Source organism: Elephantulus edwardii, unplaced genomic scaffold (assembly GCF_000299155.1).
Source record: "Elephantulus edwardii isolate Elephantulus edwardi_28Jun2011 unplaced genomic scaffold, EleEdw1.0 scaffold00009, whole genome shotgun sequence".
NCBI classification, from domain to species: domain Eukaryota; kingdom Metazoa; phylum Chordata; class Mammalia; order Macroscelidea; family Macroscelididae; genus Elephantulus; species Elephantulus edwardii.
This window is the reverse complement of record NW_006399759.1, coordinates 27,220,623-27,232,436: the sequence shown is the minus strand read 5'-3', so window position 1 is coordinate 27,232,436 and position 11,814 is coordinate 27,220,623. Positions and strand designations below refer to the sequence as shown.

At 35.1% G+C, this 11,814-nt stretch overlaps 1 protein-coding gene across 1 annotated transcript in view; it reads right to left on the bottom strand.

Moving 5' to 3' along the window:
* The window catches only part of NBAS (neuroblastoma amplified sequence), a 611,780-nt gene that overhangs the window by 452,136 nt on the left and 147,830 nt on the right, over nucleotides 1-11,814 (bottom strand). Inside the window, exons 20-21 of the mRNA XM_006880668.1 lie at nucleotides 10,220-10,324; nucleotides 9,710-9,846 (exon numbers count right to left, since the gene is read on the bottom strand). Coding sequence (XP_006880730.1) covers nucleotides 9,710-9,846; nucleotides 10,220-10,324 — 242 coding nt within the window. The remainder of the gene's footprint in view (nucleotides 1-9,709; nucleotides 9,847-10,219; nucleotides 10,325-11,814) is intronic.

The following is an 11,814-nucleotide window of genomic DNA, read 5'->3' as shown; positions in this document are numbered from 1 at the left end:
TGGACTTACACCTGCAGAAAACTGCAAGGAGTTTAAATGTTGCCGCAAATGAGGGCAATACATAGAAAAAGACGACGACGAAGAAGAAAATATGTTTCTAAGCACAGTAGTCAATTTAAAAGTGTGTGACAACATGTTAACTCCATTTCACATACCATGGGCACATTAGTAGGAGGGACCAGTCCTTAGAGAAGGGCATCACGCTTGGAACGGTGGAGGAGAGGAAGACTCCAGATGAGATGGACTGACACAGTGACTGTGGCAATGGGATCAAGTGTGTCAGAGACAGAGAAACTGGCTCAGAATAGAGCAGGGTTCAGAGCTATTGTTTATAGAGTTGCTAAGAGTCACAAGCTATTCAAAGGCACATAACAATATCATACAAGTTTTCCAATAATTGAAATGTTTCAATTTTTAAATCTTTAAACAGTTTACTGCATGATAACAAAGATTACCAAGATGTAAACAGTCTGCCTCCAAAAAACCAAAATGGGATTTAAAGAATGAGAGCTAATGAAGCCAGGTAAATTCTTTACACAGGACACAAAGGTTAAAAAAATGTAACAAATTGTTGTTCTTTAATTTCCACGAGATTAGCAACTCAGGATCTGAGTCTCAGGACTTTATAAGACATAAAGGAAAATATGGCTGCCGTGGTAGTGTAATGAATACATGAAAATCGGTGGCTATGAATCTTCTTTATAAACTGCTAATACATAGATCAATAATAGAAAGTGGTGAACTGATGATTCTATTTCAAGATCTTACTCTAGTAAACTGTACAAAATTTTCTTTATAGTAACCAAATATTTCACCATGTTACTAAATCTTGTATGTACTTCAAGACTTATGTGATCTTTTTTTTTTTTAATTTAGGTTGTTTATTTTTCATTTCAATGAACATCTAGGACTTATGTGATCTTAATGAATAATATTTATCTGAGTCTTGCTCTTTTATTGAACAATAAGCTTCTCAAAAGCATTAATCATCTTTGTACCCTCACTATATTTTCTAGTATTCATATTTAAATAGATTTAACTCAGTAAGTATACTAGAAATTACAAGAAAGTTTTGATCTGTTGCTGTACACAGGGTCACTCAAGTCAGAGTAGATTCAAAAGCACCTGACAGTAACAACAATATAAATTCTCTAGCAGAGAAAGAGAAAATCATTAAGCGGGTGGGTGGATGAATATAAATAAATACAAAAAAAAAAAACCCACCACAACACAAAGGTATTAGTTGTTGTGTTTACTCATTTCAAGTGGCTGAAAAATAAAATAATTGTCCTTTAGGTTTGTCAAACATTTCTGATTGCAAATTTCTAAAATGCATTGCACACCATGCTACCTTGCAACAACATCTTTGGTAACACTGCAGTACTGAATAAAGTAGGAAATTCTTTTAATGCATGTATGAGTATGAATGAGCAAAGAGATAACAGAAGTCTTTAAAAAACAATTAACAACAAACACCTGATTTTCCTATGATAATGCTGCACAAATCTACTTGTTTTATCGTAACTTATCTAAGTTCGTATCTACATTATACAGTCATTATTATATATCAGAATCTAAAAAGTATAGTGAGAGACTCAAATGTAAATTTCACAAGCTGTGACTGGGAAGACAATGGTCTAGAAAAGAGCAAGGGAAAGTAATTCTAACAAAATTCAATTATTAATGAGATTCAAAGTTAAGGTATACAGTGTAGGTAGAAAAAGAAAACATTGGACAATTTGAAAAGAACAGATTTCATATTCATATATAAATACATTCTTAACTTCACAGTAAACATTCATCCACTCAATATACTTTAATATATCTAAGTGTGTAAAAAACAAGAAAAGACACACCATACATTGTTTGTGTCCTAAAGAAAACACATAAAATAAAAGAGAAACAACTTAGAAAATAGCTATTACTTATATTGGTTTGTGAGATGAAAAGTGCTACTGTTCTTCAAAGAGGTAGAGACTGCTCTTAGGTGAGGACGAGATTCAAAGATAAGAGAAGCAGTAGGGAGGTATATAAGACTGTCTAAGAAACTATTCACAAATGCCAAAGAGAATGGCATTACAATTTAAAAGAAGACCACCTCTAGTTATTAAAAACACCACAGCTGTATTTGTTGTTAGCTGTGAGGAAAATATCTGTGTTTTACAGTACAACGTATTTCAGCTGAACTGTAGTGCTAGAATACCGAATATGGACTGCAAAAAGTCTACCTTTAAGGAAGTATAACCAGGGTGCTCCTTCACCAACCCTTGGAAAAAAAGACATGCTGGAAAGGTGGAGGATCTAAGAAAAACAGAAGGGCCCTTCAGCAAGATGTACTGACCCAATGACACAAAAATAAACTCAAGCATATATTATAGAATTTGAGAATACTGCACACCCATGTTTATTGCAGCTTTATTCACAAAAGCAAAGGATTGGAAACAACCCAAGGACCCATCACAAATGAATGGATAGAGAAGGTGTGGTATGTTCACACAACAGAATACTACAATGCATTGAAAAACAAGGAACTCATGAAATATAATACAAAATGGGTGACCCTGAAGGACATTATGCTGCGTGAAATATCTCAGTCACAAAAGGACAAATATTGCATAGGGCCACTGTTGTAAAACAGGACTAACATCAGGGTTGAGGGAAGACTGAGAAAGAAGGAGTAAATAATGTATACTGCACTGAAACAGATGACTGGAGAGAACTGTTTAAAATAGATATATGATTAGGTATTACTGTCATGGCAGGAGTCCAGAATGAAGGCTGCACAGTGGAGTGGACTTGAGAGGAGGGATTGTATAACAATGAAATAATTTTACTTTTCAAAGAGAAGAACGAACTGTAGGGGAAGGGGTACGTGGGGAGAAAAGTGCAACAATGAATGAATGGAAATCAAAAGTTACTAAACTTTCATTACAATTAATTAAAAAAAGAAAAAACCTTGCAGAAAGCAAACAGGCAATGAAAAAGAATGGTATAGTTCAATTATTAATCAAAAAAAAAAACAGAAGAAATGGGAAAGATCTAGTGTGGAAAATAATGTGTTCCAATTTGTCAATAAACCAGTATAAAAAAATAAATTTAAAAAAAAAAAGAATTTCAGAATAGTGCAGGATAGGCCAGTGTTCTTAACTGTTGTCCACTGGGTCACTATGGGTTATAGTTTACTTAAAGGCACCTAACAATAATATAGTGCAGGTCTCGTGGTGTTGTCCATAAAGAGTTGTGCTGCTATACCAAAGACCACATTTCCCTGGTGCTGCAAATTTACCAGCTTCTGCTTGGGAGAAAGATGTGTGATGCACAGCCTTGGAAGAACGCTAAATAAACAACTGTGAGTTACTTCTGATTTGCTGCAATAAGCGAAGAGAGATTTCAACCATCATGAAAATATTTTGCTATTGCTAAAACATAAACTCCATGAAAAATTGATGCTCCAATAAGAATAGGTTCAAGATTAACCCTAAAGAAGAAACAATGCCCAATCAATACCCTCCTATCTAATTATCTCTACTTTTTGTATTATTCCGATTAAAATTTTAGAACTCTATTTATATCAACCCAAACACAGGCAATTCAAATCCACCAGCTTCTCTGTGAGTAAAAGATGAACAATCTCTTCCCATGTAATTTAGTCTATTAAAAACTGCTACACATAGGTTTTGACTCAACAGCACATTAAAACAGTAAAACAGAAAGAAACTACTGTTGTTGTATACCCTCAAATCAGAATCAAATCATAGCTGACCTTCTAGGTTTTCGGAGGCAGTTATTCACATGGAAGGAGACTGCCCCTCCATTTCCCGCAGAGCAGCTGATGGGTTCAAATCAGACGACTTTGGGAATGCAGCACATCTACCCATAGGCCACCAGAGCTCCCCTATAGAAAAAAACTAGTGGAAAGGAATCGCGCTGCCATGCAAAGATAAGAGGTACGAATCTACAAGATACTCCGTGGAAGAAAAAGGGCAATCTCTTGTGTAATTTACTATTTCTGAAAACTCACTGGAGGGCCAATTTTGGATCGATTTCTAATCAAGAGTACATAACAACAATAGTTTTAAATAATATTAAGTTGACTCATGAGATACTTATAATTTAAATATATCAATGTAATATGTGTTCAGAAAAGTATATTCTGTAACAATAAAAAAAAAAAAAAGCAACTGACTCAGTTTGTGAGACTAGTACAGGAGAAACCTGTCCACCTCTCTCCCAGGAACCACCAGAGCGGCGCAGTTCGGTTAGCAGCACAATTCTTTGAACTATAGTCTTGGCACCAGCAGTCAGGAAATCAAAAGACAAACTGCACTGGAAAAATCTGCTGTCAGGGACTTCTCCACAGTACTGAGAAGCAACGATGTCAGTCTAGAGACTAGATGTGCCTGATCTAGGCCATTGTCTTAGCAATTACTTACTATGCATCCAAGAGCTGGTCAATGTCTAAGAATGAAAGAAGAGGAATTGATGCCTTTGAGTTGTGGTGCTGGAGAAGGTTCCCAAACATACTGCGGACCGCCAGGAGAACAAATAGGTGTGTCTTGGAGTGGATGAAATTAAGTTTCTCCTTGGAGGCTAGGATTTTGAAGCTCTTTCTCACATACTCTGGGCACGCGGCCAAGAGGAACTGGTCCTTGGAGAAGGACATGATGTCATGCTTGAAATGGTGAAGGGGCAGTGCAGAAGAGGAAGACTCTGGATGATATTGACTGAAAGAGTAACTAGGGCAGTGGAGGTACGTGTGTTGTAGTCAGTGAAGCTGGCTTAGGACATGGCAGGTTTCAGAGCTGTTGTACATTGGATCGTTATGAGTTGCAGGCAACTTGACAGCACATAACAACAACAACCAGAGCTATATAGATTCAACAAAGTGAGAAATCAAAAGAAACAGTTTAGCAAAAGGAGGACCAGCTAAGAAAAGTTACTTTAGAAAGCTATAAGATTTCAATTTTTTAAATTGGTACACAACAGGATCAAGATTTAACAAATTGAAAAAACTAGAAAACAAGTGAATGCACAAATGCAGCACTCTAGTCAGTATGGGACAACGCTATTTCTGAGATAAAGAAAACAAAAGCTCAAGAGTTCCCCAACTCAATGCCTAGGGAATATATATAGGAGGGTTACTAGTATGATTGCCATATAAACCCAAAACCAAACTCAGTGCCTTCTAATCAGCTCTCCTATCAATAATTCTATCCTAAAAAAAAATAATAATTCTATCCTATGTGTTATGTACCAAATCTATCAGGTTTCCTAATCATCACAATGTATCTACAATTTTCCCATCACATATATGAAGAGACTGAAGTTCAGAGAAACAATCTCCAATAACACAGCTCTCTAGGATCAGAATCAAGATAAAATGTAGGCCTATTTCTGATTGAGAGCCCATTTTGAGGTTTTGGTTTGTTGTGTATTATTTGTTTGTTTGTTTGTTTGTTTGTTTTTTAAAGCCTAATTTGTGCAGCACTTTCCACTGTGCCACCACCCAATGTGAAGTGTTAGCATCATGTGACATTATCACAAACTTTACATATACCATATGTTGTTCTGTTGTTTTGGTTTTTTCCCTAATTTTAGAGTGTGTGTGTGTGTGTACACACATACACACACACACAATCTGGGCTTCACTGAACCAAATAAAATAAGCACAAAATGAGATCAAAACATTTCCTTAAAACAACACACATATTTTGTCTACAAAGTATTAACTTGCTTTATAATAGAATCTGACTTAATAAAATAATGTTTAAACAGGAGTGTCCATATTACCAATTGGGAAAAGTGTCACATAATGTTATTTATATGTTAATTAAAGATAGTATGATACAGATTTACTGTTGTTACAGCATGTATTTACATATTAATGAAGAACTGACTGGGAAAGACATCGTGTGACCAAAAAGAATTATAGGGACTATTTTCCTGAAGTAATTCAACCATTCAGAAGAGATGTTATAATCTATTTATAGATCACAAGTTTTAAATTATTGGTCAAGGTATTTAAAGTTTGGAAGAAAATGAATAATAAAAGAAAGATTTCAGCTCAAAATTATTCCTTTGGTATCATGAGGTAAGGCTACATTTAGTTAATAATTTTAATGATACATGATAATTTTTTAAAAGTACCCCCACAAATCCTTCTTAATTTTTAATTAAGAAAAGAAAAACGTTAACTGTTTTAAGCCACATTCAAAAAAACTTGACAATAGCTGCATCCATTGACATTAACATAGTAATAACTTTTTTAAAAAATAAATCCCTATTTTAAGACAAACTTGACTAATATAATATCTCTCAAATTAACTGCTTCTCTCATAAAGTTGTTGTGAGAACTATATATGAAACATAAAATGGGTTTCTAAATTAAAAATTAAATACGCCATACTTATGGAAGGTTTCTCTATTAAAAAATAAATTAGGAAATCTTTTTCTTCACATTTCTCAGAATACAAGATAAACAAATTATTTACAAAATATTTACAACTCCACTTTTTATGTCAGTGCTATTACACCCAAACACTTTTATATAATAGAAAGGCAATTACATCATCCTTCTATAACAAATAACCAAGAAAGCAAGTAAAACACAGACGACAATCCAGGAACCATGAGCAACAAAAGGAAGAATGATCAATTATATCAAACACCAACTGAAAGGACAAACTAAACAAAAACATTCTAAATGAAGGCAACTGAAAGGGTTCTGTCACTCTAAGGACATATTAGTGTCTGAATGTGTTTCATTGACAATGCAAAAGCATTTGCCTGTGTGGATCACAACAAATTATGTCGTACCTTGAGGAAAACGGGAATCTCAGAACAATTGACTGTGATTATGAGAAACCTATTATTGGACCAGGAAGCAGTCCTCAAAAAAGAGTAGGGAACTACTGCATGGTTCAAAACTGGGAAAGGAGTGCATCAGGAATGAATCCTGTCTCCTTATCTTTTCAACCTGTATTCAGAACAGAGCAGTAGGGAAGAAGGGCTTTATGAGGAGAAATACGGCCATCAGAACTAGAGGAAGACGCATCAACAACTTAGGTTATGCAGATGAAACAACCTTGCTGGCAAAACTGAAGAAGACCTGAAGCATTTGCTGCAGAAGGTCAACTGTAGTTTTCAATAAGGAATTAAGTTGAATATCAAGAAGCCAAAGATTCTCACCAGTAGGCCAACTGGCAGTATCATGATAGATGGAAAAGAGATTGAGGCTGTTAACAATTACAGCTTGCTAAGATCCACAATAAACACTACTAGCAACAGCAGTCAGGAAATCAAAAGGAAAATTGCATTAGGAAATTCTGCTGTCAGGGAGCTCTCCAGAGTGCTGAAAAGCAATTCTGTCATTCTAGACACTAAGGTGCACCTAATCCAGATTGTGGTCTTCGCAATAACTTGTTATGCTCCAAAGAGTTGGACAATGACTATGGATGAAAGAAAATCTATGCTTTCAAATTGTGGTGCTGGAGAAGAGTCTTGAACATACAATGGACTACCAAGAAAACAAATAGGATGAAACCAAGTTTCTCCTTGGAGGCTAGAATTTTGAAGCTCCAACCCAGATACTTTGAGCATATGGCCAGGAGAGACCAGTCTCTGGAGAAAGACATCATGCTCAAAAGGGTGGAGGGACAACGTAAGAGAGAAATACCCAGGATGAGATGGATTGATACAGTCACTGGGGCAATGGGGGTTGGATTGGAATCAGTCTAACTGGCTCAGGACAGAGCAGGCTTCAGAGCTGTATAGGGTCATACATAGGGTCACTATAGGTCGCAGGTGACTTAATGGTACATAACAACAAAAACAACAGTACACATAGGCAGCAGCGGTATCCTAGTAGTAAGGAGCTGTGCTGCCAACCCAAAAGCACATGGTTCAAATCCACCAGTTGCTCTATGGGGAAAAGTCTCCACCTGTTTGATTTAGAGACTGTCAAGAACCAATGGAGAGTAACTGAGATACTTCCAACTCAACACATAACAAAAGTATATATGTATTGTGTGGGTTTTTTCTTTTAAATTTTTTGTATTATTTGTTATGTATGTACCATCAAATAGGATTTGACTGGTACAGGAGGAGATTGTCCCTCCTTCTTCAGCAGAGCATCTGGTGGATTTAAACTGCACATCTCTGGGACTGCAGTGCAGCTTCTTGCCACTAGGCCACCAGAGCTCGCCAAAAGTATATATGTATTGTGTAAATACATAAATAAAACTGACATATGAGGACTTCTAAAAATAAGTTCCTCTGTACATCAGAAACTTTTCCCAATAAGGGTAACAAAAAGACTACAAATTTGGGCAAAGTATTTAGCAATGACGTTTCAGATAAGGATCTCATAACTAAAGTTTACAGAATACTACAAGATTTCAACAAGAAAAAGATTGATAACCCAATTAACATAATGGGCAAAAGATATGAAAACGCTCTTCACAAAGGAAGCTATTCAGATGACTAACACATGAAGAAATGTTCAAAATCACTGGCAATCAAAGACCTGCAAATAAAAAAAACCACATACCATCTCACTCCAATAGCAGTAACAAAATTTAACAGAACCGTGAGCAATAAATGTTGGAGAGGACATGGAAAGACTCAAACTCTCATGCATGACTGGTAGGATCGGGAGTGGTAGAATCACTATAGAAGGCAGTTTGGTGTTTCCTCAAAAAGCTAAAAACAAAAATCACTTAAGACTCAGCCATTCTACTGCTAGGAATACACCCCAAGGAAATTAAAACAGAGTCACAAATGGAGATATGTACTTCTGTGTTCACAGCAGTGTTATTAATAATAGCAAGAAAATGGAAACAGCTCAAATGTCCAGCAATAAAAGAATAGATAGAGAAATTGTGGTACATTTACACAGTGGAATACTATGTAGCATTAAAAAATAATGATTTTGTAAAATACTCTATATCATGAGACAGTCTTTTTATGCTGAGTGAATGAGGAATAATACTGCATATGACCATTATTACATAAACAGATGGATAACTCAGCAAGACACATATTAAATTTCAGAAAGGGGAGTTAGAAAGGAGGAAGGGAACAGACAAAGGTAAAGGGGAAATCACCAGGATAGTGGAGGTTAGGGGTGGATGGTGGGTGAAGGAATAGGAGAGACTCAATTCTAAAATTTTAACTAAATATGAACTGAAATCACAACTACATAAGCTACTGAAATCTTTTTAAATCTCTACATTCCTAAATAGCAGGGAAAGCTGTGGTGGCCCAGTGGCAAGGAGCTGCATTGCAATCCCAAAGGCACACTGTTTGAATCCATCAGCTGCTCCACATGAGAAACATGGACAATCTCCTCCCATGTGATTAACTGCCTCTGAAATCCTGTTAGAGTGTCAGCTGTGGGTCAGTTCTGACTCAATGTTAGTACATAACATGAATACTAAAATTGTTTGGAAGTCAAGATTTAAGTGTCCACCAAAGGCTTAGTAATTACTCTATGAATATTTGCAACATTAGTTTATAATTTATTCTTATATCGTTTCTATATTGTTTAAATTTCTCAATTTCTACATCATTTAAAAATAAAACAGAAATAAGTCAATTATCAGTAAAAAATAAGAACAAAATTTTTTATAAAATTTTAAAATGTTCACCATAAATAAAACAGTACAAAAGTTTAGAAAGAGATTGAAATTCAGTTCACATATTCACTTACCAAGCTTCAGGCAACAAAACAGCATACTCATGTGGAGAAGTGGTTTCTGGGAAGTTAGAAAGAATCGCAAGGCGATGAGGAAGCAGGTCTGAGCCATGGTAAGTAAAGAGAATTTCTAGGGCTTGAACATTACTTTGCTGTATAAAAGAAAAGAGGCAAATTTCTAATATTAATCTTAGAATTAAAAACATGACCTCATAGGATAATATAAAAATCTAAAATTTTAGAAATTCTTCTATGCAAATTCTGATATGAATTGATTGGAAATTTTCTTGATTTTTCCTTATCTGTATCAAGTTTCTAAATCTAGTCCAATAACAACTGTTACATTCTAAAAGTCACATTTATAATTTTATGTCATTTTTTTATTATTCACAGTTGCATCATTTTCTCTATCAACATTACAAAAAGGGGGGCAGTATAATAGTAAATACATAAATTTCATTAATTAGAGTATTTGAATATTTAGAATGTCAATGATAGTTATCTTACTGAGAAAAAATAAATTACCCGAGCATAAGTTCTTGCTGACAGAACAATGTTCTGATTTCTGAACTTCTTAAAGAATTCGGCATCATAGCTCTGCTCAGATCCATGAGGCACTCCTAGGATTTCCTAAGAAAAACCAGTGCTTTAATGAAATGGCTTTTAACTGAACGGTGAGTCGCAAGAAAATATTTCCAAGCTTTCCAATAATGGGTGCCTGAATAAACAAGGTCTAAATTAATTCATTCCAATCATCAACTGTTAATCAACTAAAGTACCACGTTTACACTCCACTCAGTATTTTGATAGTGGCCATATTTATAACTGATGGTTTTATTCTGCGAATCTTTTTAAATGTAAGTTAAATTGGCAGAAAGTACAAAAATCACAGACAATGAAAATCAACCACCTTATATAAATAATAATGATCAACAGATATGCATGAAAAACACTTGTCACCTCTGTATGTGAATTTGACATTTCATTTACTGTTCCAACATGATCTATGCAAAGCATAATCATAAATGGACCAAATGCTTACAAAGTTCCAATATGTGCTAGGGACACTGTGACAGACAACCCTCATACAATAAACTATACACTTTCCTTACTCCCCAAGTAGTTTCAATCTAGTAGAAAAGACAAGCAAATGGAAACAGGTAAGAAAGAACACACAAAATGGGTGTAAAAACAACTACTTTTATGAGAACACAAAATATTTCCTAGAAGTGGCACCTAAGCTGAAACATGAAAGACATGGAACCTACAAGAATGAGACTCCACTAGTATATGATATAAAAAGTCACATATGTCATGATTAATGATGAATGCCACATATCTAGCACAATGCCTTTCCCATAAAAAAGAATTGGTTGGACGAATTAACTTACTGGAAAAAGAAAAATAAGTAGTTGTGCGGGGAGGTGAGAAGAATGCAGTGAGTTGAAAAGATCTACTGTAAACATTTTCAATTTGGAACTATAACATATCTATGTATCTGGGGGGTGGGGAATAAATGTTTATGCTCTCTGCTACTAACTGGAAAGTCTGAGATTCAAAAGCTCACTAAGAGGAGTCTAAGAAGGCATGCTGGAGAAGTGATTCTGAAATGTCACAGCCTTAAACACTCTGTGGACCAATTTCATGCTAAAAACATGTGGTCATCATGAATGAGAACAGGCACAATGGCGACTACCAACAAGCACACATCAAATGAGATGTTAGGTCAAATGAGACAGATTAAAATTCTGATTAAGTATCATTTAGAGTTATTAGTAAAGATAAGTATATGATTCCTAGAGTGATCAAGTAAAGTGAAATGAAAATATTAAGGATCAACATTATTGAAAAGATAGAGAAGCCAGAAATTACTCCATCTATTTATGATTATATGCACCAACAACGAGAGCCAAAGAGGAGGAAATAGAAGTTGGTCAAACATGTAATCAAGATGCATTGATAATAATGGGCGACTAGAATGCAAAAGTTGGGAACAGAGAAGAAGGTTCAGTAGCTGGAAAATATGGGCTCAGTGAGAGAAATGAGGCTGGAGATAGAATGATAGAGTTCTGTACATTCAATGATTTATTAATTGCAAATACCTTTCATAAGAAACATAA